The 27073-nt window shown below is 41.6% G+C and overlaps 1 protein-coding gene across 1 annotated transcript in view; it reads right to left on the reverse strand.

Annotated features, from left to right (window-relative positions):
* TPR (translocated promoter region, nuclear basket protein) overlaps positions 1-27073 on the reverse strand; it is a 191083-nt gene that overhangs the window by 98566 nt on the left and 65444 nt on the right. Inside the window, exons 15-25 of the mRNA XM_068240152.1 lie at positions 23529-23692; positions 21897-22027; positions 20653-20801; positions 20404-20566; positions 19231-19365; positions 18348-18488; positions 18103-18271; positions 17741-17907; positions 13816-13968; positions 12978-13094; positions 4571-4774 (exon numbers count right to left, since the gene is read on the reverse strand). Of these exons, the coding sequence (XP_068096253.1) occupies positions 4571-4774; positions 12978-13094; positions 13816-13968; positions 17741-17907; positions 18103-18271; positions 18348-18488; positions 19231-19365; positions 20404-20566; positions 20653-20801; positions 21897-22027; positions 23529-23692 (1693 nt within the window). The remainder of the gene's footprint in view (positions 1-4570; positions 4775-12977; positions 13095-13815; positions 13969-17740; positions 17908-18102; positions 18272-18347; positions 18489-19230; positions 19366-20403; positions 20567-20652; positions 20802-21896; positions 22028-23528; positions 23693-27073) is intronic.

A 27073-nucleotide genomic window follows, 5' to 3' on the forward strand; every position in this document is an offset into this window, starting at 1 on the left:
GACACCCCAAGGTATTCCGTTAGAGGTATGGTGAGTTCATAGAAGATTTTATTTTTTGTCAATAGTTAGCGGAAATTGGATTTTTATTGTTTTTTTTACAAAGTGTCATTTTTCACTAACTTGTGACAAAAAATAAAATCTTCTATGAACTCACCATACCCCATAACGGGTGTCTTCTTCCTAAGATGGGGTCACTTGTGGGGTTCCTATACTGCCCTGGCATTTTAGGGGCCCTAAACCATGAGGCGTAGTCTAGAAAACAAATGCCTCAAAATGACCTGTGAATAGGACGTTGGGCCCCTTAGCCCACCTAGGCTGCAAAAAAGTGTCACACATGTGGTATCGCCATACTCAGGAGAAGTAGTATAATGTGTTTTGTGGTGTATTTTTACACATACCCATGCTGGATGGGAGAAATCTCTCTGTAAATGGACAATTGTGTGTAAAAAAATAAAAATCAAAAATATCTCATTTACAGAGATATTTCTCCCACCCAGCATGGTTATATGTAAAAATACACCCCAAAACACATTATACTACTTCTTCTGAGTACGGCGATACCACATGTGACACTTTTTTGCAGCCTAACTGTGCTAAGGGGCCCAAAGTCCAATGAGTACCTTTAGGATTTCACAGGTCATTTTGCGACATTTGGTTTCAAGACTACTCCTCACGGTTTAGGGCCACTAAAATGCCAGGGCAGTATAGGTACCCCACAAATGACCCCATTTTAGAAAGAAGACACCCCAAGGTATTCCGTTAGGAGTATGGTGAGTTCATAGAAGATTTTACTTTTTGTCACAAGTTAGCGAAAAATGACATTTTGTGAAAAAAAAACCCAATTAAAATCAATTTCCGCTAACTTGTGACAAAAAAAATAAAAAAAAATCTATGAACTCACCATACTCCTAACGGAATACCTTGGGGTGTCTTCTTTCTAAAATGGGGTAATTTGTGGGGTTCCTATACTGTCCTGGCATTTTAGGGGTCCTAAACCGTGAGGAGTAGTCTTGAAACGAAATTTCTCAAAATGACCTGTAAAATCCTAAAGGTACTCTTTGGACTTTGGGCCCCTTAGCGCAGTTAGGGTGCAAAAAAGTGCCACACATGTGGTATCGCCGTACTCAGGAGAAGTAGTATAATGTGTTTTGGGGTGTATTTTTCCACATACCCATGCTGAGTGGGAGAAATATCTCTATAAATAGACAATTGTGTGTAAAAAAAATTTTTTTTTAAAAATGTGCTTTACGGAGATATTTCTCCCACCCAGCATGGGTATGTGTAAAAATACACCCCAAAACACATTATACTACTTCTCCGGAGTACGGCAATACCACGTGTGGCAATTTTTTGCAGCATAACTGCACTAAGGGGCCAAAAGTCCAATGAGCATCTTTAGGCTTTACAGGGGTGCTTACAATTAGGCACCCCCCAAAATGCCAGGACAGTGAACACACCCCACAAATGACCACATTTTGGAAAGTAGACACTTCAAGGTATTCAGAGAGGAGCATAGTGAGTCCATGGCAGATTTCATTTTTTTTTTTTTTGTCGCAAGTTAGAAGAAATGGAAACTTTTTTTTTTTGGTCACAAAGTGTCATTTTGTCACTTGTGACAAAAAATAAAATCTATGAACTCACCATGCCGCTCACTGAATACTTTGGGATGTCTGCTTTCCAAAATGGGGTCATTTGGGGGGTATTTGTACTATCCTGGAATTTTAGCCCCTCATGAAACCTGACAGGTGCGCAGAAAAGTCAGAGATGCTGGAAAATGGGAAAATTCACTTTTGGCACCATAGTTTGTAAACGCTATAACTTTTACCCAATCCAATAAATATACACTGAATGTTTTTTTTTTTTTTTTTAATCAAAGACATGTAGCAGAATAACTTTCGTGCTCAAATGTATAGGAAATTTTACTTTATTTGAAAAATGTCAGCACAGAAAGTTAAAAAAGTCTTTTTTGACAAAATTCATGTCTTTTTTGATGAATATAATAAAAAGTAAAACTTGCAGCAGCAATCAAATCGCACCAAAAGAAAGCTGTATTAGTGACAAGAAAAGAAGGTAAAATTCATTTAGGTGGTAGGTTGTATGACCGAGCAATAAACCGTGAAAGCTGCAGTGGTCTGAATGGAGAAAAAGGCTCTGGTCCTTAACCTCCTTGCCGTTCTAAAAAATCCGGCAAGGAGGCAGCGCTGCACTTTTTTTTTATTTTTTTTTTTTTTAAATCATGTAGCGAGCCCAGGGCTCGCTACATGATAGCCGCTGAGCGGCGGCATCCCCCCACCCACTCCGATCGCCTTCGGCGATCAGAGTATGCAGGGAATCCCGTTGAGAACGGGATTTCCTGCAGGGCTTCCCCGGTCGCCATGGCGACCGGGCGGGATGACGTCACCGACGTCGTGATGTCAGAGGGAATCCCGATCCGCCCCTTAGCGCTGCCTGGCACTGACTGGCCAGGCTGCGCAGGGGTCTGGGGCGGGGGGGGGGGGGCGGCTCGGCGCGGCGGGTAGCGGCGAATCGGCGGCGATCGCGTACTACACGCAGCTAGCAAAGTGCTAGCTGCATGTAGGAAAAAAAAATGATGCAAATCGGCCCAGCGGGGCCTGAGAAATCCTCCTGCGCAGGTTACCCCGAACTGTGTTCGGGATAACCGGCAAGGAGGTTAAGGGGCGAAAAGACTGTGGTCCTTAAGTGGTTAATAATTATATAAGACTATGAAACTGCCAGGTGGCATAATTGTCCTAAATACGGGACAATAGAAACTTGTATTGACATTCCAAAGGACAATCATAGTCAAAACAACTTTGTGGAACACAGCTAATGTGTTTTGAAACTTTCACTGCAGAATCCAGCATTTAAATGTATTTCAAAGTATTAAATTATATTATATGTAATTATAGGTTTTAACAATAATTATTTCTCTTTAGAAGGACTGTATTGATTATCAATATGTAGATGTAATAACTGAGTGTGTGTGTGTGTGTGTGTGTGTGTGTGTGTGTGTGTGTGTGTGTGTGTGTGTGTGTGTGTGTGTGTGTGTGTGTGTGTGTGTGTGTGTGTGTGTGTGTGTGTGTGTGTGTGTGTGTGTGTGTGTGTGTGTGTGTGTGTGTGTGTGTGTGTGTGTGTGTGTGTGTGTGTGTGTGTGTGTGTGTGTGTGTGTGTGTGTGTGTGTGTGTGTGTGTGTGTGTGTGTGTATATTTGCTGCAGTAATGTGAATTTTAAACTTGTTTCTCTTCACACAGTACACTTATCTATAACCTTGACATTTGAAAGATGCTTTGTATCAAACAAAAATGTTTCATCTTCTTTTAACTAGAATAATCTTATAAGCTTCAGAGCCTGGAATATGCTTAGATGTCTCAGAGCAATATTTTAAAAAAGTACTCTGACTTTACAGTTTACAATGAAATTTTGTATACAACATTAAAACTTAAAACATACACATATGACAGCTTTTCCTGCATAAACCGCTAGAATTCTGACAGTTGGATGAAATCTGGCCTCAAGCGTGACTTCTTCAATCACATAGTTAAATTCCAGTGCTTTAACACTGTCTTTATAATTGCCAAACAAAAGTACTGTAGTCCAAGACTTATAAATTACTCGCCAATATGAACTGCCCAAAAATGTGAAATTTGATTTTGTGGGAACAAGTCAATTTTTTTTTTTTCAAAAAGACCATTTAGTTTTTTAGAAAACAGATTTAAAAAAAAAAAACCTTTAAAGAAATGTCATTTTGGTTTGGCACATCGAAGACAGAGGGGGACAGAAGTAATGCAATGGAGGGCAGAGGTAGCACATAACCCGCCACCTCAGCCAACAACTCTAAAGAGTGTACTAGCCCTTAGGGCCAGTTTCCACTAGAGCGAATATGCATGCAGATTCGCATAGACAATACAAGTAAATGGGACGGTTTCCACTTGTCAGGATTTCTGAGCGTTTTTCTGTGCAGAAAAAAAATCTGTACGGTAGACCCCGCAGAATTCGCCTACCTCACACCGCTATACGAATCGCCGCTAATGTATTTAATAGGGAAATCGCATGCGGTTTTGGCATGCGTATTTTACCGCGATTTCGCATTAAAAGTAATGTTAAATCACACAGGCAGTGACATGGTTAAAATCACATCAATACTAACCTACGCGAAATCGCGTTAAAATACGCATGCGGAATTGCACCAGCATGCGATTTCATCAGCGGGGAATCAGTGGCGATTCCGCACCGCACAAGTGGAAACGGGTCCTTAGGAATTCTAATGCAGATCATGGTTGTGCAAGAAATACTGCACTATTGTACCCCCACTCTTATGTTAGTCAAACTTTCCTGCAGGTTTTTTACATTCATATGTGGGTTTGCTCAGGACCAGTAAACACAACTCAGATTCATCTCTCAGGTAAAGGAAAAAAGCATCTGCAATCCATTAGGTAAGGGTTTGGAACCAGCAGCAAGAACAGAGAAAAGTACTATATATCAGAAAGCATCTTATGGTAGGAGCAGTGTAGGGAAGGGCTTTTCATGTGTGTTCGTTTAATTCTAAACAAGAAAACAAAAAGCCTCGTACCTTTAGTATGCGCTCCCTTTCCTCCCAGGAGGCCTTGTACTCAATCAGTTGGGATTCTGCTTTTTGGGTTGCCTCTTCTGTTTTCTGGCGAGTAGCAGAAGAATTCGCAAGCTGTTCTTTGGCAGCCTGAAGAGCTTCTACATCAGCTGCATGCAGCATTAACTCCCGCTCGTACTTGTTCTGTGCCTCAGCAGCAATTCTTGCCTTAAAAAACATTACCGTAATTAAATCTTGTATAGTGTACATCATAAAAACAGTAAGGGGATCACTAAATGGGCTAATAACGCCTATATGATTTTTATTTTTCAAAGTTGCAAAGTCTGTGTCAAACCCTAAACAAGACAACACTATCCTGAAAAATCCTAGGCAAAATCCCTTAAAGAGTAACTGTCAGGCTGCAGAAGCCATTTTTAAACCTCTATTCTCCTGTGTTAAACAGTTTAGAAGGAAGCCCAAAAGCAATTAGTGAAGATAAAAATCTCAGTTACCTTTGATGTGTGCTTATCAGCAAGTCTGTTATTCTTAAGAAGACGCAAGCCGCATACCATACTGCAAAGCATTCTGGGGCTCTCCCCTCGGCTGCTAATGAGACGTTACAGCAGCTTGTAATCGCGTAGCACTGATAAATCTCGGGCAGAGTACACTGCAGGAGTCAGCTATTGTTCCTAGCCACATGGCTCATTAATATTCACTGCACACTGTGTTATTTAGTACCAGCTTATCTGTGATCAGGAAGCAGGCAGGACATGACGACACATTTGACAGAAAAACATGGAGCCTGCCATGAGCTGTCAGGAGCATCTATCTCTGCATATACTATATACAAATTCTGTGAAATCCAAACGTGGACAGTGAAATGCATATGTAATGTAAGTACAGCCAATCTTTAGCTACTGATATATGTGTTTATTTTCTCTGAGACCTTATACCTAACAGCTTCTCTTTAAGCATAATTCAATATACTTAAAGGGAAGGTTTAGGGAGGGGATTAAAAAAATAAAAATAAATTTCCACTTACCTGGGGCTTCCTCCAGCCCGTGGCAGGCAGGAGGTGCCCTCGCCGCCGCTCCGCAGGCTCCCGGTGGTCTCCGGTGCCCGACCCGACCAGGCCGGCTGCCAGGTCGGGCTCTTCTGCGCTCCATTTCCTGGCACTTCTGCGTCCCACGCCGGCGCGCTGACGTCATCGGACGTCCGCCGGGCTGTACTGCGCAGGCGCAGTAGTTCTGCGCATGCACAGTACAGCCCGGCGGACGTCCGATGACGTCAGTGCGCCGGCGTGGGACGCAGAAGTGGCAGGAAATGGAGCGCAGAAGAGCCCGACCTGGCAGCCGGCCTGGCCAGGTCGGGTCGGGCACCGGAGACCACCGGGAGGCTGCGGAGCGGCGGCGAGGGCACCTCCTGCCTGCCACGGGCTGGAGGAAGCCCCAGGTAAGTGGACATATTTTTATTTTTTTAATCCCCTCCCTGAACCTTCCGTTTAAAGCAACCCTGAACTAAAAAGACACTTCGAGACACTGAAGCAAAAAAATAAATGAATAAATAAATGATATGACTTGGTTGTGTAGTACGGATATTTACTAGAACATTAGTAGCAAAGTAAAGATCAACTTACCTTCGGTAACGTCTTTTCCTAGAAGTCAAGAGGACAGCACCCCTAATAAGACTTGTCTTCCTCCCTGACTGAGGACAGGAAGCTGAAATAGATAAAAAAAAAAATTGCATACAAAGATAGGCAGCAGTATAACAGGGAGCAAGTACCTTCAGCACTTCAGTAATAATAATAAAAAAAAAAAAGGACACAGAAAATCATTGATGCTGAACAAATACATTGATAGTTAATACCCAAGATGGGGTGAGTTGTAGGGGTGCAGTCCTCTTGACTTCTGGAAAAGACATTACCGAAGGAAAGTTGATCTTTCCCAGAGCGTCATTCGGACAGCACCCCTAATGAGAAGATATACAAGATTCAAATCTTTTTAGGGAGGGACTACAGCCTGTAACACTTTTCTACCAAAACTTAAATCTGCACTAGCCATGATATTAAGTCTATAGTGTTTGACAAAAAAGTGTTGTGACTGGACCAAGTCGCAGCTCTGCTCAACAATGGCCCCTGTCCTCTCTGCCGAGGAAGCTGATATTCCTCTTGTAGAATGAGCTTTAATTGAAGATGATAGCTGCTTATTCTGAGTCCTGTAGGTAGAAGCAATGGTCTGCTTAATCCATCTAGACAATGACCTCAATTCACTAAGCTAATCTCCTGTCTTTAATTCCGTTTCTAGAGTTATCACCATGGTGATAAGGCATGTAGTATTCAGGAAACATTTTACCTCAGGCAATCCTAAAGTTAACTCTTCTAAGTTAACTCTTCAATCCTTAAAATAACTCCAGAATTCTAACGTTAAAGACAGGCTGTAAATTAACAATGTGTAAAAATAACTACAGAGGAGGTAACTTAAGGAATGAAGAGATAAGATAACTCTCTCACTGTGTGGTGGCAAGTTTTCTCTTGCCTTATCTCCAGCATGATCTTAGTGAATTGAGGCCAATGTACCTCTAGAAGCTTTATTTCCTCTGAATCTGCCAGAAAAAGAGGACAAACATTGCCTCCGTCTTTCTCCAAGGTTTAGTCATTTCCAAGTATTGAATGAGACACCTAACATCCAAGCAGTATAAACGTTTTTCTTTCACAGTTGGATTTTCGCAGATAGGAGGTATGGAGATATCCTGAGTCCGATAAATCTTGGATACTACTTTAGGGAGAAAAGGGACATCTGGGCGTAATGTAATTCTATCATCCCCAATTATACAGTGTGGTTCCTTTATGGATAATGCCTGTATCTCCCCTATTCTCCTAGCTGTTGTAATAGCTATAAGAAACGGTGTTTTTAATGATAGAGTTTTTTCCGATATTTCTTCAATTGGTTCAAAAGGAGCTTCACATAGTCCTTGTAAGACCGTATTCAAGTCCCAGGCTGGAACTTTAGACCTGATCACTGGTTTCAATCTTTTCAGTGCCTGAAAAGAAAACGAATAATGAATTTTTCTTGAGCAAGTTTTCTTTCCAGAAAAACACTTAGCGCAGACACTTGAACCTTCAGAGTACTTATACTTAACCCTTTCTTGTATCCACTCTGAAGGAATTCTAAAACTGAAGAGGATGATCTGACCTCTAGTGATCTTTCTGTACACCGTGTATTAAACACCCTCCAGGCTTTCTGGTAGATCTGTCGAGTGACTGTCTTTCTACTTTGAATCAAAGTTTCTTTCAAACTATTGGAAAAACCTTTAGCCTTCAAAATGCCCCATTCAGGTTCCATGCTGAAAGGTCAAGGAGCTCCAGGTTCGGGTGAAAAACTGGTCCCTGCATTATCAGGTCTGGTTGTAGTGGAAGTATAATTGTATCTGACACTGCTATAGTCTGCAGTAACGTAAACCATGGTCTCTTTGGTCATAGAGGAGCAATGAGAATAACCTGGGCCTGATCTTGTACAATCTTCTTTAGAACTTTCTGTAAAAGTGGTATGGGTGGAAACGCGTACATCAGTTCCGATCCCCAGTTCATTGATAATGCATCCACATTCCACGGATTGTCCTGCGGATAATGGGAACAAAACCTGAGACATTTTGCATTTATCCTCCTGGCAAACAAATCCACTTCCGGATTTCCCCACTGATCTACAATTTGTTGGAATATGCAGTGGTTGACACCATTCATTCTGATCCAGTCTTTCCCTGCTCAGGAAGTCTGCCAGACAGTTCGATGTTCCCCTCAGATGCACAGCCGTCAAGGAGCTGACATTGTTCTCTGCCCAACACAGAATCCGTGAAGCTTACAAAGTCACACTCCTTGTTCTACCTTGCTGGTTCAGATAGGATACAACACAGCTGTTGTCTGTCCTGACTGTCACATGTGTGTCTCTGAGATGGATACTGAAATGTTGCAGTGCCTGCCAAACTGCTTCCAATTCTCTGCTGTTTGACGACTTCAAACTCATTTTCCTGGACCACTGACCCTGCGATGGCATGGAATCCATATGAGCTCCCCAGCCCCATGAACTGGCGTCCGTAGTCAGAGTTTTCTGAGTCGGATAACTCCATAGGCGACCCACTGAAAGATGTGCTCGATTCTGCCACCATAATAGAGAGACCTTCAGGTTGTGTGGAATTAACACTTTCTTGTCCAAAACCGATAACCCTCTGTTCCAGGATCTTAGAATCCATAACTGTAGAGGCCTTGCATGAAACTGACTCCATTGAACTGCTGGGAAGCAGGCTGTTAACAGTCCCAATAGAGACATGGCTTTTCTCAGAGAAATGGTTCTTGCATTCTGAAATGAAAAAAATAGAACTTGTAATAGCTGTAATTTTCCTATTAGGTAGAAAAACCCTCATCTACAGTGGAAATGCTGAACCCCAAAAATTCCTGACTAGGATATAATGATGATTTTTCCCAATTAACCAACCACCCTAAATCTTGAAGAAACTGTAGGGCTGTCTGAGTCTGAGCAAAAACTGAATCATGTGAAGGACCCCAGAATAGCAAATCATCTAAGTATCCGACTACATTAATGGATCTCAATCTAAGCACTGCTAGAACTTCAGCCATCACCTTAGTGAATAACCAAGGTGCAGGTGATAATCCGAAAGGTAATGCAGTGAATTGGAAGTGTCTTACCTTTCCTTCCACCAGAATGGCGAATCTTAGGAACTGTTGAGACGACAGATGTATTGGTGGTATGTGCCAGTGAGCATCTTTGAGGTCCAGGGATGTTAGGAAGCAATCTTTGTGTAGGAGATGAATTACAGAGTGAATGTTGTCCATTCTGAACTTTTTGTACTTTACAGTCTTGTTTAGGCCCTTCAAACTTAGAATGAAGTGAAAACTTCCCTGAGGTTTTTTTTTACCAGGAACACTGGAGAGTAGTAGCAGAGACCTTTTTGACATGATGGGACTTCCCTTATTACTCTTTTTAGTAGAAGAGAGAAAAACTTCCTTTTGAAGAAACATAATTTGATCTGGATCTTCTGGGAGGGGAGTAACAAAGAATCTTTGTGGTGGGGAGTGGTCGAACTCTATTCTGTATCCCTCTAAGAGGATGTTGAACACCCACTGACTCGTGAACTGTGGCTGCCAAGCTTCGAAAAAATGAGGCAGTCTCCATCCCACCGGGATCCTGGCGTCATTGCTTGACTGTTCTATTAGAAGGTGGAAAGTTGGGCTTGGATTTTTGTGGCTTGTAAGAATCCCATCTCTTTTTGTTTGAGGTCTGCTATGTTCCTGAATCTGTCTTGGGGGTTCCACGAAAAGGCCGTTTAAACGGATAAGGTCTTTTCCTGGTGGGAAAGTTCTTTTTATTATCAGCGGTTCTATCTAGAGTTTCATCCAACTTAGAACCAAACAAGAGAGCACCCTCACAAGGTATACCACACATTCTAGATTTAGACAAATTATCTCCGTTCCATGTTTTGACCCATACTCCCCTCCTTGCTGAATTAACAAGGGCTGTAGTTCTTGCTGTTAACCTTACAGTATCATCAGCTGCATCTGAAAGATAATTAGTAGTGTTAAATAAATTGGAAAAATCATTTAGGATTTCATCTCTGGGAACTCCTGATGCAATCTTATTTTGTACTTCCAACAACCAAGACTTTAGGGACCTGCCCACAGCAGTAGAAGCCACAGCGGGCTTAAAGGTAAGAGATGAGGATTCCCAGGCTCTGCGTAAAATATTATCCATTTTTGTCAATAGGGTCCTTGAGATTCCCAAAGTCCTTGAATAGTAGGTCAGTCTTCCTTGACACCCTAGAAAGTGAAGAATCCAGTTTAGGCGGAGGTCCCCAAAATGTCTAATCTTCAGGACTAAAACGATACCTCTTGGATAAAGATCTGGGCCAAAAGGCCCTTTTCTCAGGATTACTCCAGTCCTTCTTAATCAACCCTTTTGGAGTAGAATGAACTGGAACAACATGAGACTGAGGATTCGCCAAACTTACATCTCATCTAGATGTGTCAAGGATTTCTGCTCACTTTTAATCCCCATTGTATTGTGCATAGCTGATAAAAGGTCTCATCAGATAGGAGAAAAGGCAAACCTCTGAGGTTTTTCTGACTTATTCAAATCCTCATCAGCTGAAATATCTTCTAACTCAGAAATCGCTCCCTCTGATAAATCAGATCCCTCTGAATCGCCATTTCTCCTTTTCCTTTTATGAACCAAGGGGGGTAGCAATGCAAATTGAGACCCAGGAGGATCAATTGAATTAGTAGCCGTATTATCTGCATTCTCAGTAATAGGAGTCATTGATACCTCTGCAGTAGAAACTGCAGGGATAAAGGCAGACATAGAAGCTATAGCAGAATCTTAAATTTCTTTAATGGCTCAATACATTTCTGCCCGCATCCAGCCCAACTTTCTCAGTACAAGCTTGACATAATTTTCTTGAAGAGGAAGTTGAAAACCGAGTATTTTAGATAGCACATCTCTTCTCAATCTTTACATGCTTATCCTGACTGCTCTGAGGAACATTTTTATCAGCCTTGTCTGTCTTCTTGGTCTACAATACAAAAAAAGACAAACCCTATTAGCCTCCATAAACAATCCCACAAAACACACTATGACCAGAAACAAACCATTACCCACTTGACTGGTCTGTGGATTGATTTTATCAGTCTTGTCTGTTCTTTTAGGCTACAAATAAACAAACCAATATGGTCATAAGACAAAATAGTCCCTCTACAACCAACCGAAATCAAAGCTAAACTGATAACTCCATATACTACTTGCCGGAGAGGGATCTAGGCCTGGCTCTGCAGTCTGCAGAGAGGAAGAACCTGCAGCATCCTCCAAGCTCATCGCTGAAGTAAAGAGTGACACATGGACCACGAGTACTCATTTAAATAAGTATTATCAATTACCTGACCCGGATCAGCTGATCACCGCCGCGGCCCTTGCCGCCAAACAGCCGCTGCACGCCTTCCTGTGCATATCCGGGTGTCTAAGTCATGCGGGACGCAGGCGCATGATGAATTCCGGTATCGGAAACCAGAACTTCCTGTTGTGCGCGCCTGTGCGCATAAAGCCGCTGCCGTCTCAGGAGTAGCCTCAATCACGCTGCAGGATTCCACTTTCTTCACTGAACGATCTGAGCCAGGCGTCCTGAAAACGCCACCCCTGCCAAATGACATGGATAGCACCCAGAGGAGACCCTCCCACGCATCCTGGCCAGGACAGGCAACTGAACTGAAGTGCTGAAGGTACTTTCTCCCTGTTATACTGCTGCCTATCTTGTATGCAATTTTTTTTATCTATTTCAGCTTCCTGTCCTCAGTCAGAGAGGGAGACAAGTCTCATTAGGGGTGCTGTCTGAATGACGCTCTGAGAAATATTCTCATATTTTTATGTTCAGTTATATAGTGTTTTTTTATAACATTGCATCATTCTCTAATATTTGCACTTTACACAATACTCAGCATTCTCAATGATTTTACAGAGCAGGCCAGTGAACTATTGACCTATCTTCTGGAGAAAATATAGTAACTTGACAGTTGAGATAACAAGCTTTAGAAGGCCGAGCTCTCTGTGACTTTGAAAGTTGTGGAGCTCAATGGATTTTTTGCCTAGATAACTGGAGTTTCTTAACTCTTCCTGTACTGGAAACAATATTAGACTTATGCCTCTTATCCTAATGTTTTATTTCTTAGCTGTACTAAACATACAAATTATAATTTTTTTCGCTTCAGTGTCTCTTTAAGCCTGGTACACACCATGCAATTTCCCGTCAGATGGGTCAAATAGATAAGTTTCTAAAAAGGTCCAATATGATTTCCGATCGTTTTACTGATCGATTTGCAGAAATCGATCAGAAAATGTCAGCAATTATCTATCGACCCATCTATCTTATGGAAAATTGCATGGTGTGTACCAGGCAATAGAGGTTTAATTGTATGTGTAGCAGGAATGGTAAATAGAACACTCCTGGAATCTTACATTTTTTGTTTTCAGTATAAGAGCTGATTTTTAAGACTGAATTCTAAACATCAGCCATGAGTGATGTAAAATCAGCTTAAAAGCTGAAGGCTTGGTTAACGCAGCAATGGACCCAGCTGGAGCTGAACAGTATCATTCATATTGTATGGACGCATCATACTACCTATCAATGGATGCGTGCCATTCACCCAACATTCTGTCAAAAAAAAAAATTGCAGCAGTCAGAATTGCAGAAATGCTATAGACAGAAGTGCAAACCAGACATATGAGCGAGGTCCCACAAGAAAACATGGGGCCTTTCTGCAAGTCCAACACTGTCCACACTTACAGGCAACATACCTAGTGTGTAGCGGTCCTAAATAAATATCTTGTGTAGAGTTTTACTTTAAAACTTATAAACTAGAAATACCACAACTTACCTGCTCTTGGCAGTCCTGTCTGGCTTTCTGTTCATTGCTGGTTGCTGTTGCTGCTTTCTGAAGAGCAGACTGAACTTCACTTTGCAGACTGGCTAGACTTTGTCTGAGCTGTGATAGCTGGCAAAGAGGGACACAGAAAAATTCAGAACAGTAATGGAATAGCATGCATGAGCTCTTTATTCCCTATGCTAAGCAACAAATCATGGCAAAAAAAAACAAAACAAAAAAAAAAACTTCTATACACAACCATCGGCTTTAGAGCTATCTGCTCTAGTCTTGAAGGGAACCTAAACTGAGGATATGGATGTTTCCTTTTAAAATAATACCAGTTGCCTGACTCTCCTGCTGATCCTGTGTCTCTAATACTTTTAGCCACAACCCCAGAACAAGCATGCAGATCAGGTGCTCTGACTGAAGTCAGACTGGATTAGCTGCATGCTTGTTTGTGGTGTGTGATTCAGCCACTACTCCAGCCAAAGAGATCAGCAGGACTGCCAGGCAACTGGTATTGTTTAAAAGGAAACATCCATATTCCTCTCAATTAAGGTTCCCTTTAACGTCTTAAGACATATTTTTTCAAGAATATGCCAGTATGTTGGGCAACAGCCCTTCTTTAAAGTGATACAAAATGTAGGAAATAGTGATTAGGATTCATAATGCATCAGCACTGTGAATACAGGAGCCACCAGCATGAAAAATACAGTATGACAAAAAGTTATCTTAATTGGCATATTTAGCTACAGGTTGCGAACAAATCCATGCAGCTCTGTATAAACACCTTTAGGATACACGTGCAGAATGTAATACTGAAATCATTGTACTAGAGAAGCATCCATACTTGTTTCTCCAAGTTTTCCTCAGCTTTGTGTTTGTCATCCCTTAGTGCTTGCTTCTCCTTCTCCGCTTCCATCATTTTCTTCTCCAGCTGAGCCTGGTACTCAGTTGCTTCTTTTAGTCGTGTTTCTACAGTTTTTCGGGCTTCTTCAGTAACCTAACAAGGTCAAATAAATATACATGTTCAAGAATATTGGTCTATTTATGTGCAGCTACTAAACGATAAAAACATTTTTTGACTCAAGAGGTATTGCTATGGAACACTGCAACGCATTCTCAATAGCGATTACAAATTAGCTGTAAAAATTGTGAAAATATAGTATTGTACCACAAAAAAAAAGGGTTAGAAAATGTCCTAGGTCAGTGGTGCCCAACCATTTTATGCCGGAGGACCGGACTTCATATCAACATAAATCTCGCGTGCCGGAACTGCATACAAAGTTTAAATATAAATCTTTAACATTTTGCTAGTAACCGTTAACATGGTGTTGGAAAAGGAAAGAAAACGACAAACCAAGAATTGCTGCACTCACCATTTGTTGCTGCAGGAACCTCCCTCCAATAGGAATCATCCTTATTCCTATAAGAGAGGTTCCCACAGCAACCAATGGGTGAGGGGTAGGATGGTACCAGATTATAATCTGCTGTCGACCTCTCCTCTCCCAGGCGCTTTGCTGCTCAGGCCTCACTTTCTCTGATCCCAGCCATCACCCAGACTGTACTTTCTGCCAACCTGCGAGAATGCTCGTTTACCCTCCTATGGTAGCCTCATAGGACAGTAAACAAGCATACTCAAGTCACAACACGAGTATGACGCAATCCCCTGATCCTCCGCGGGCCACAAAAGCTGGCTTCGCGGGCTACAAATGGCCCTCGGGCTTTAGGTTGGGCACGACTGTCCTAGGCAGTGCTGGGCGTAATGGAAAAAACTACGCTTACGGATCATTACGCGTAATTTTACGCTATTACGCATTATGGAATTACGCTTACGGCGTAGACATTCATTTACGGTACATGTCTGTAATTACGCATAGCCCTTACGCAATTACGCGTAAGAATACCGTAATTCAGGTTGTTACGTTATTGGCTTACGCGTAAATTCCTACTAGGAATTAATGCGTAAGGTCATGCTGCCAAGCGGAAAAGTTGACGCATGGATCAATGTTAGGTAGCCACCGACTTTAAGGGTTAATAGCAAAGCCCCCTTAATTGCTTAGAGCCTCAAATTTGGAGAATATATTAAGGAGATCAGAAGGAATAAGAGGAAATTTTTTTTTTTCAAAAAGACCTTATAGTTTTTGAGAAAATCGATGTTTAAGTTTCAAAGGAAAAAATATATACATTTAAAAACCCGCCGACTTTAACGGTTAATAGCAAAGCCTGCTTAAAATTTAGGAACACCAAATTCACAGGGTATATTAACCTCCTTGGCGGTCTGATTCTTTCCAGATTTTAGGGTCTAAAAGCGGTGCAATTTTTTTTTCACTCTTTCAGACCCTAAAACCTGAGAAAAATCATTCTGGCAGGGAGATGTGCAGCAAAATAAAAAAAAAATTACCTTCCTGGGCTCCTGGGCTGCAGTTTTCTCTTTGCCCACAAGATGGCGCTAATATACATATAAACGAACTTCTCTATATTTCTCTAATATAGAGAAGCTCGTTTTCAATGTTAGCCCCGCCCCCGATGACGTCACGCTGCCACCACCGCTCTGCTGCCACCACCACGGCTGCGCTGCTCCAACTGGCTGCCGGGTCCCCGGAAGAATAGCGGGGACATGGGGATCCCGGCGGCCAGGGAAAGACCCCACACTGCCGGGGAGAGAGGCTGGAGTCCCGCTGCGCAGCGAGATCGCGCGCGGGACTCCACAACTAAAGGTAAAGCTCTGCAATGCCTACCCCGACCTGAGCTCGGGATCACCGATAGCAGCTGCTTTTTTCTACCCCGAGCTCAGGTCGGGAAAACCGGCAAGGAGGTTAAGGGGATCAGTGGGAATAAGAGGAAAATTTTTTTTTTTTCAAAAATACCTTATAGTTTTTGAGAAAATCGATTTTTAAGTTTCAAGGGCAAAAATGTCTTTTAAATGCAGAAAATGTCAGTTTTTTTTGCACAGGTAGCAATAGAGTTTTATTTTCATAGATTCCCCCAAGTGGGGAGAGTTTTACTTTAAACGACGTGGGGTCCCCCCTCCCAGACCTCTTTAACCCCTTGTCCCCCATGCAGACTGGGATAGCCAGAATGCGGAGCACCGGCCGCGTGGGGCTCCGCACCCTGACTATACCAGCCTGCATGGTCCATGGATTGGGGGGGTCTCGGAAGGGGAGGGGCAGCCAAGCTTTCCCCTCCCCCTCCGAGCCCTTGTCCAATCCAAGGACAAGGGGCTCTTCTCCACCTCCGATGGGCGGTGGAGGCCGCGATTTCCTGGGGGGGGGGGGTTCATGGTGGCATCTGGGAGTCCCCTTTAAAAAGGGGTCCCCCAGATGCCCACCCCCCCTCCCAGGAGAAATGAGTATAGAGGTACTTGTACCCCTTACCCATTTCCTTTAAGAGTTAAAAGTAAATAAACACACAAACACATAGAAAAAGTATTTTAATTGAAAAAAAAACATAACCACGAAAAAAGTCCTTTAATATTCTTAATTAACCATTAATACTTACCTGTCCCTTTAAAAGCCAGTTCCCACGCAATATCCTCGGAAATATACTAATCAGTTACAATGTAACAAAGTTGTTACAATGTAACAACTTTGTAACTCCACCGCACCCGACGTCACTCGCCGCTCACCCGCCGGCCGCCGCATACACTAACGCTAAGTCGAGGCCGGCTCCCGCCGTCCACTCCGCCCACACCTGTCACCCATATACATGCTGGCACCCATGGGTGCCAGCATGTATATAGGTGACATGTGGGAGAGGCGGGGAGGGCAGCGAGAGCCGGCGGGACTTAGCGTCCTGCACCCGACAGAGCTCGAGCTCTGAGTTATATAGCTCAGAGCTCTCTAAAGCATCTTTGTATTTGGGCTCCAAGGAGCGCGATTGGTCCTTAGCAGACCAATGGGGTTCCTTCTGATTTCTCCTGGGAGGGGGGTGGGCATCTGGGGGACCCCTTTTTAAAGGGGACTCCCAGATGCCACCATGAACCCCCCCCAGGAAATCGCGGCCTCCACCGCCCATCGGAGATGGAGAAGAGCCCCTTGTCCTTGGATTGGACAAGGGCTCGGAGGGGGAGGGGAAAGCTTGGCTGCCCCTCCCCTTCCGAGACCCCCCAATCCATGGACCATGCGGGCTGGTATAGTCAGGGTGCGGAGCCCCACACGGCCGGTGCTCCACATTCTGGCTATCCCAGTCTGCATGGGGGACAAGGGGTTAAAGAGGTCTGGGAGGGGGGACCCCACGTCTTTTTTTTTTAATATTTCCCACACTCAGAACGAAGTAAATAAAACTCTTCCCACTTGGGGGAATCTATGAAAATAAAACACTATTGTTACCTGTGCAAAAAAACCTGACATTTTCCGCATTTAAAAGACATTTTTTGCCCTTGAAACTTAAAAATCGATTTTCTCAAAAACTGTAAGGTCTTTTTGAAAAAAAATTTTTTCCTCTTATTCCTTCTGATCTCCTTAATATATTCTCCAAATTTGAGGCTCTTAGCACTTAAGGGGGCTTTGCTATTAACCCTTAAAGTCGGCGGCTTTTTTATATTATACGGGAGCGTAATATTACGCGATTACGGCAGACTGTAATTTCAATGGGAGTTTACTGTCTTACGTAACCTACGGTCTACGCGTAATTACGCGTAATACCGTAACCTTACGCGTAACGCTTACGGTGCATTTGTAGTGAATTACGATGCGCAATTACGCTAATACGTAATTTCGGCCCAGCACTGGTCCTAGGTATAGCTATTTCTTTATTACCAGATGTTAAGGTACCTGTTTTTCCTTGTTCAAGGACTCCTCCAAGCCAAGCACAACTTCTCTATACTGCGCCACGTTGCTTGTGGTAGTTTTCAGCCTCTCCTTGAGGTCATTCACTTGCTCCTGTGACTGTCTCAGCTTATTCTTAATCTCCTCAATATCTTCAGTTTTATCAGCTTTTTCTGAGCAAAAAAAAAAAAAAAAAAAAAAAAAAAAAAAAAATATTCGTATCAATTTGAATTCGTTTTTTTTATCCTGAGAAGGAGCACCATAAATGCAGAAACACAATGCAAATGTAAATAGGCATAAAAAGAAGCATGACCATTTTATACATTTACACAAATATCAGGATTTCCATATTGATCCATAAATCTTACCTTGGCTTATAGATGGCTGGGCTGGTCGGGATGCCAGCTGAGCTTCATAATTACTCAGCTGTTGCTTCAATACAGCGATTTCCTTATGTGTATTTTTCAGAATCTCTTTAGTATTATTGTGGAGGTTTACTTCAGATTCATACTGTCTCTTAAAATCCAAAATCTGAACCTAAAAGTAATAGTTGAGCATTTATATGCTAATTATACAAAGTTGTGTCACCTTTTTAATGTTTAAGAATACTCACATCTTGAGTCTTGCTCATCAAGTGCTTCTGTTCAATTTCATGCTCCAACTTCTTCTTAACCTGGGATAACTCCTGTTCCAATTTATCAATCTGATTGTTATAACGGTGTTTGATTTCGGTCTCAGACCTTTCCAGGGAAACCTGAATACAAAAATATTTTTGAAAGCCTGCACTTTGGTTAAGCTATAAACAAAAAAACGCAAGATGAATTCATAAGCAGGTTCCCAACAAAATGGGTTTTTACCATATGAAAAACTCCCTATTCTATGAAAACAGAATCTAGCAAAGGCACTGCATAGTACCAGGTCAATTGGCTACCTTAGTAACAGTAAAAGTCTCTGTACACATTGGAGTTAAGCCTGGTACGCACATCCATTTTACCTCCTCCATGTAGTGTGAGATATGAGAGCTTACCTACACAATGTATTCAAAGCATTCACAATCTGTTGGCCCTCATACTACATAGAAGTGGTAAAATTGGCCAATCATTGGCCAATTAAAGCTGAATGAGTATGCACCCTCAGGAGATGGAGATCTCTGAATAACCATTAAAAAGGGTATTTTTTTTTTATTTATTTTTTTACTACAAATTATCAGGTTTTCTAAAAACAATTAGACTTCTATGACAACTATGGAACCAAAGTGAAGATTTACTAAGATCTTCAAGACTTTAGTCAACTGGTAAAACATGAACAGCACTTCCTTATAAATTCACTTTCTAATTTATCTTTGGCTTACCTTGGACTTGTAACTATACATAAACATGTTGCTACACATACAGGTACACAACACATATAGAGATGCACAGATATTGGGTGAAGCATTTTCCTTCCTTCCACTTGGTGGAAAACGTTTTTTTCTGGCCATATACCAGTCTACTGACCTGGATAGTTTGCAAGTTGGTGAGCAGTAAGTTTTGTCCCCTCTGCTCAGAAAGTAAGGACTCCCTTTCTTGAGCAAGTCGTGTTTCAGTCATCTTCAAAAGTTCCTTCTCACGTTTCAGGTTTTCTGCTTTAACCTAGAGAAAGAAATAAAATCAAGGTTTGAATTAAATAAATCAATCATACTCAAAGACTAGCTAGCAAAGGATGTCAACTGTGCTTCTCAAAACACCGAAAGTGACTACAACCCTTCCAGTGTACCACAGGTAGTGGAAAATGGTCTTCAATCAAAACTGTAAGCACCACTGACCATTAGCCCTTGTGCTGACAGTATTGATGATTCTAGGACGGCCTCTCACACATATAAGTTTGAATTGTTTGGTCTGCCAGATCCAATGTCTCCTCTGCTGGTGATAGGATATATTACAATTGTCCTTCCTGCATGCTGCTAGATTGAAACGGTTGATGAAATGTAAAATTAAGACCGTACTTACATATAAGGCCTTTGAACAAGCGGCCTCTTGAAGAGCAGCAGATTAGCCATGAATCGGTTGCTCTGCACTGTCCACCGCAGTAGCTCTGGCTGAATTTTAAAAACACTGAAATTATGGCCTTCACGTGGGCCAAATTAGCATGAATACATTTTGCTGTATGTAAATGCATTGGTCAAAGGCGTAATCCGGAAGTACCATTCAAACAAATTAATAAGTGCACTTCCTGCAGTTTTTGATTGGCTGTGCTTCAAACTGCATACAGTCTGCATTAAATCTGCATGCAAGTCAGAATCATTTGTTGGAGAGGAAGTGGTGGACACTAGAATAATGTAAATGGTACAACTGAAACTTGGTGGAGAAAATGTATGGTTCATTTCACTATCTATTTTGGTTGTTATTGGTCATTACACCTAGAGGTATTATACTTCAAACAGGATACGTGTACCATGTAATCTGGACTACTGCTTATGATTCATCAGAGCTATAATGTTTGCATGCAAATAATTCTGATTGTAACACCATTTGGGCTTTTTCTTATGACGAATATTAAATGATAAAAAAAAAAAAAAAATCCTTAAAATACAAAAATGTCAAAACAACACATGAAATAAACAGACCTTTAGTTTGGCTGCATCTCTGGATATAGCAAGTCTTTTGTGTATGAAAAGCTTAAATACTCACTTCAGCAAATGCTAGTTTTTCATTGGCTGCCCTCAAATCTTGTGTCATTGTATTTATAATCTGCTCCTGTTTCTGCGTTGTGGCTGACAGTTTCTGGCACTTTTCCTGTAAAGATTCTATTTCTCGACGGTAGCTTTCAACATTGTCTTGCAGCATTTCATACCTAAATATAGGATTATTAAAAAATGTGAGCACTTAATTTTGGACACAAATGTAATGCTATTAGCTTTACTAGCTGACAGATGTTACCGCTTAGAGGCAAATTCCAGCTGAGTGGAGATTTTTGCACTTTGCGAGCGCAGTTCGGTGACTTGTTCCTGCAGCTTTTCATTCTGCTCATTCAGTATTCGATCATTTTCTGATTTTTCTTTTCTGTAATTTTCAAATACTTCCTGAAGCTGTCAAATGAAAACATTGTATTGTTATTCAACAGACTACCTAAAAGGACACCCAAGGTGAAAATTAATGAAACAATTGTAACCATCTTCCTTCTCCTAAAAATAACGTAAGATATTCCACAGTTTTAGGTTTAAATTTACTTTTTAAGTTTTAACGGTTATTGTTTTTGCTCAATGACACATTCAAAGAAGTATGCCAGAGCTAAAATCAATGAACTTTTTATCCCTTTCCTGCTCACAGAAGCCATTTTCTGCTAGGAAAGTGTTTTATAGTTGGAATGTCCTATCAGTGAGGGTCACACTGTAGTCACTTCCTGTCTGAGTTAGGACTGAGTCAGCCATTTACATACCTGATATTAACCGCTTTCAGGCAGAGAAAGAAAAAAAAAGGAACACAGCATAGTTATTTGTGTGCTTTGAACTGTACATACCCAGGTCCATCTCATCATGCCACATGTCACCTCGGGTATCCTTTAAATATACTTTGTTGCTGGCTCCTATAAAGATGCAGTTGTATCCCTTACTAGGCAACTACGTAGCGCGCATGTACGTAAAGCGGAATAAGCCCGGAGCAGCAGACGACAAGTGGAGGCCGTGGAAACGTAATGTAGAACATGCACTGGACACCGGGGGACTCTTAATTTTAGAGGGAAATTGTTGGGGCGGCGAGGCAGTCGGATGCGGCGTCAAGGCAGATTCCGGATCGATTTCAGCATGAAATTGATCCGGAATCAGCCAGCGGTGTATACGCAGCCGTCAGAACTCTCTCTCTAATCTGATTCGATTAGAGAGATTTGTCTCTTGGTCGAATCTTCCCATCATCGCTAGATGTATGGTTAGCTTTAAACTGCCACAAAGGGTAGCACATATTTGCATTGAAAGAAAGGTAAGAACCAGTGCACACAGGTGTATCTAGGCAGCTTCACAGCACCCACAGATGCAGCTTAGTACATGGAAATAAGAGAAATATTTCAATATTTTAATTTTTGCCTTGCCTTTATAATTCAAACATCAGGGTTAAGGAGAGTGATCTAAACGCAGAAAAAGTAAAGCTTCCTTGCAGACAATAAGTTAAAAAAAAAGTTAAAGCTTCACCTGTTTCAGTGCTGCCTTAGCTTCTGCAGCTTCTGTGGAGTCAGAGACCAAGACTGCAGCAGGGGTTGGGGAAGACATGAGCTGGGATAATCCAGGTGATTTTCTTGGAGTTGAGGTCATGCTTACCTCCTCTAAAAAGCAAGAAAAGAAGGCTTACAAAGGTTTCTGAAAAGTCAACAAAAATTAAAAAGCCCATATGACACAAGTTGAAATTTAGGATAGGCATTTAGCACATTAACACATCCCCCCAACTTGCTCTCTGCACACATAAGTGAAAGCTTTATTCGCATGACCTGTAGATCAGGTCTGGTCATAGCTGCACTCTAGGCCTTCTTTTCCACTGAATACCCCTCCTACTCACAGATTTAAAGCCAAAAAAAATTTCAGGAAATTTTAAGAATTTATTTTTTTGATTACTGTATATACTCGAGTAGAAGTCTAGAAATGTAAGTCTGATTAACTTCATAAAAAGTACAGGTGCCGGCTTATACCCGAGTCACGGACAACACTGAGCACACTGAGTAATGTGTGTACTAACAGTAACTTTCCCATTTGCAGCAATTTACCCAGTGGTGACACTTTGAGGAAAGGAAATACCAAGAAAACACAAGTCTGACAGTCCTGGCCACAACAATGAACAAGGAAAGGAGCAGTGGGGAAATACTGGGCTGCATAAAAGGGAGTGGATAATTGCAGTACTTGGGGGTCTGGAGGAGTTATTGGCTGCACTTAAGGGACAGGAGAGGTTAATGGCTGCAATACTGTATGCAGTGCAGTCATTAACCCCTCCTGAGCCCCAAATGCAGCCATTAACTTTGCTGGGTAGACTTATACTTGAGTCAATACAAATTCCAGCTTAAGAGGGTGGAATATTGGAGTCGACTTATACAAATGTGCACACAAATGATACAATCTTACCAAATCTAGGTTACGGCATGGTAAATTGAGAGAATACCATGAAAGGATACTTTAGGCTTTCCCTTATATTATGTAGACGTGGTAAGATTGTATAACTAAGATTGTGTCAATAGTGGGCATCATAACAGCAACAAACCATTTCATGCAGAATGAGAAACATTAGTATCCTCAACATGCTTTGATACAGGTCATGCTTTTCTGGTCTCCAGATCTGCTAGTTATGGTACAGCCACTCCATGTAGTTCCCTGAGGCAGTAAGGCCTATACCCATTTCACTTTTCCTCCTGAGTTTTCTCGTAGGTGATATTTTCACAACTTATCATAAAATGCCTTTTAAAGCGGACCCAACCCAAACTTTTTTTTTTTAATTCAAAATATTTAGCTGCCCCACTCTGACACATACAAAGATAAATAAACTCTCCTTCAAGTCTAAGGATTTCAGTGCATGCTTCTCTTTTCTCAACTAAGGTTATACAGGTGGCAGCCATTAGCAATTCCTCCTGTGTTGGACACCACCTACTCCACCAGGCTGCTGGATTCTGTCCCGGCAATATGAAAGGAAGGGAGGGGTTCCACCAATAAATGTAAAATATTTTAAATTTGCCATCATACAGCTGAAAAAAGGCTGGCATTTATTATTATAATTTAGAAAATAGATTTTATTTCTGAAATCTTGTATTTTTAATTTGGGTCCACTTTAAGTCCCTGTTTTACCTGTTGCTGGTAACGTGACACCAGTTGTCTGAGCTAGAAGTATGCGATACATGTCACGTTGACGCAAGGTAGATTCTAACACATGCAGTTGATGTTGGCGATTTTCACGAAGCTGCTCCAGTTCAGAGTGTGCATTTTCTAACGCCTTCTTTAGTTCAGAAATTCTAGTAAAGGATAAAATAGTTACAAAGAAGAAAACAAAACAAAAACCACTCAACATGGTGTCATCTATAGTGAAGGTTAACTGGATTTCATGACTAATTATGTCTTCCCACCACTTCTCCAGGTGACTCCCATACTTCTACATTCTTTTCTCTACTATAATAGTCAAATATGACTTCTCAAAGAAACATTATTCGTTACTGTATTTATTGAAAAGCATCCCATTATTTTTCAGTGTACAGTTCTTCTGCTCACCACCAGGGGAGCTGTAGCAGGGAGAATTGACTGCAAACACATATGAGCATAGGTGACACAGGAAAGAGGTGTGGAGTGTGTTTGTGAAATACAGTAGAGCAGAAAGACATCACACTAAGAGGAAAAAAGGGGAAACACGAGATGAAACAGTCTGATGTTTTTAGTAAAGAGGAGGCGCTAAATGCCACATATAGGTGCAGCACCTATATGCACAACTTCTGAGTTACTCCTGTCAGTTTTTGTGCCTGAGGAAACGGGCTTGAGACCCATGAAACGCGTTGCATAGTTTTCTGGAGTACCAATTAAAACTTTTCTAGACCAAAAATAGCGGTCGTGTTTGGCTTTTGGGGAGGCAAGTCCACCCTTGCCCCCCAAATTTTATTGGTTTTAAAATGTAAATATTTTTACTCTGCTGGCGCCTCTGTATCCATTACAAGCATTGCTATCCGCCTGGTGGATGGGTGTTAACACACCTTTCTTTCTACAGAGAGCGACTTTTTAGCCTGAGTGGGGACAGGTTTAATATCCCCATAAGCGATTTAAGTATATTTGAGTATAAGTATCTGCTGCCATTTTGTTATCCGATATTATCAATAATACACTATTGGGGGCTCTCGATCAACCTATTTTGGTTCCTGGACGTAGAAACTACGTCCAGGAACCATGCGCGCTACAGCGCGCCCCCGCGGCCGATCGTGCACGCGCACTCCCGGCCGCGGATTCGGTAGCCAGGGAATCAATGTATCGGGCTATGGTGCCCGATCACTGATTCCTCTCCCCCGCTGAAAAAGCGATAGCTTCTCTCGGAAGCTGCGCCTTTTCTGGCCGTTCCCTCCCCGATGCGCCACTCTAAGTGTGTGTTACTCTTAGCGTGACGTCATGTAAACAAACTCATGGCCGCCATCTTGTGGCCAAAAAGTAATACTACAACTGAAAATAAAAATAAATTAAAATGAACACACATTTACATTATAAATCTATTGTTTACCCCCCACCCTCCCAAAACTACCCAAATAAAATGTTTACTATATAAAAAAAAAACCATTACAATAAAAAAAAAAAACATCTAAATATTTACCTAAGGGTCTAAACTTTTTAAATATCAATGTAAAGATGAAATATTTCTATATTTTTTTTTATTTTAAACTTGTTAATAGTGATAGATGCAAAATGGAAAAAATGCGCCTTTATTTCCAAATAAAATATTGTCGCCATACATTGTGATAGGGACATAATTTTAATGGTGTAATAACCGGGACATATGGGCAAATACAATACGTGAGTTTTAATTATGGAGGCATGTATTATTTTAAAACTATAACGGCTGAAAACTGAGAAATAATGAATTTTTCAATTGTTTTCTTATTCTTCCTGTTAAAATGAGTTTACAGTAAAGTGGCTCTTAGCAAAATGTACCCCCCAAAGAAAGCCTAATTGGTGGCGGAAAAAACAAGATAAAGATCAGTTCATTGTGATAAGTAGTGATAAAGTTATAGGCTAATGAATGGGAGGTGAACATTTCTCACGTGAAAACCACGGAATCTGAATGGGTTAAAGTGAACCTCCGGGCTAAAAATCTACTCAGCAGAACTGAAAAGGCTTGGTGTTTTTTTAACAGTTTCACAGCATCAGAACTTTGTTTTTCTTACCAAAGCATCATTTTTAGCTAAGGTCCACCCATCAAAAAAACAAAAAAAAAAACAAACAAAAAAAAAACAAAAACCCTGGCTTTTTTTCCTGATGCTGTGCAGAGCATGATGGGATTTCCTATGTTATTCACGTTGCCTAGCAACTGGGAGAGGTGCTCAGGACACAGGACAGTTGGAACTGTCTCATGCTCCCTGTCACCTCCTTTCAACCAAAAAGATGGCTGCCATCATGAAATCAAACATTTGCCTGTTCTTTTAAAACAGGGTGGGTAAGGGATTATATTACCAATCTATTTTAATTAACATAACTAATGTAATTTAATGACAGTATGTTTGTTTAGGCTGGAGTTCCTCTTTAAGCTTCTTTCTTTGTTTTACATATGGCTAATCTTGTCAGGTCAGACAATGTCAGAAACACCTGATCTGCTGCATGCTTGTTTGGGGTCTATGGCTAAAAGTATTAGAGGCAGAGGATCAGCAGGGAAGCCAGGCAACTAGTATTTCTTAAAAGGAAGTAAATATGGCAGCCTCTATATACCTTTCACTACAGTTGTCCTTTAAATGCTTAGGGTCCTTCAACAGTTATCACAATTTATCACAATGGTGTTCGATAGCATAGGATTTTGCTAACAAACGTAAGCCTGCTTTGGTGTGCTATGCTCCCCTTGACAGGTACAACATTGTATCCTTCAGTACTCATTGCAATGTTACATTTTCTTTCCATCCCAGTTATAAAAAAAAATCATATTTAGTATACAGCCATTAGGTGGCAGGATACAAATACAGTGGAACCTTGGTTTGCGAACATAAGTCACTCCGGAAGCATGCTTGTAATCCAAAGCACTCATATCAAAGTGAATGTCCCCATTAATGGAAAAACAGCTTATTAGTTACACAATCCAAAAACAGTTACAGTAAAATCGTATAAAATAAAAATGGGCAGCACAGTGGTGTAGTGGTTAGCGCTCTCGCCTTGCAGCGCTGGATTCCCGGTTCGAAATCCAGCCAGGGCAACATCTGCAAGGAGTTTGTATGTTCTCCCAGTGTCTGCATTGGTTTACCCCGGGCACTCCGGTTTTCTTCCACATCCCCAAAACATACAGGTAACTTGAATTAGCTTCCCCCTAAATTGGCCCTAGACTGCAACACACACACACACACACACACACACACACACACACACACACACACACGACTATAGTAGGGAATCAATTGTGAGCCCCTCTGAGGGACAGTCAAGTGACAAGACATATATACTACACAGCGCCGCAAAATATGTCAGCGCTATAAAAATACTAAATAATAATAATAATAAAACAAGACTCACTATAACGATCAGAATCGGTGCCATCTGTTGGCTTGTTGCAAGTGTAATGGCCCATACTCACGGGCTACAAATGTTGCCGCAACCACGTGGCGCGCGTGTTCCGACGACAGGTCGCCCGTGAGTATGAGGCGCGCACCCCGAACCGTCGCTAG

This window comes from Hyperolius riggenbachi, chromosome 6 (genome assembly GCF_040937935.1).
Source record: "Hyperolius riggenbachi isolate aHypRig1 chromosome 6, aHypRig1.pri, whole genome shotgun sequence".
Lineage (NCBI taxonomy): Eukaryota > Metazoa > Chordata > Amphibia > Anura > Hyperoliidae > Hyperolius > Hyperolius riggenbachi.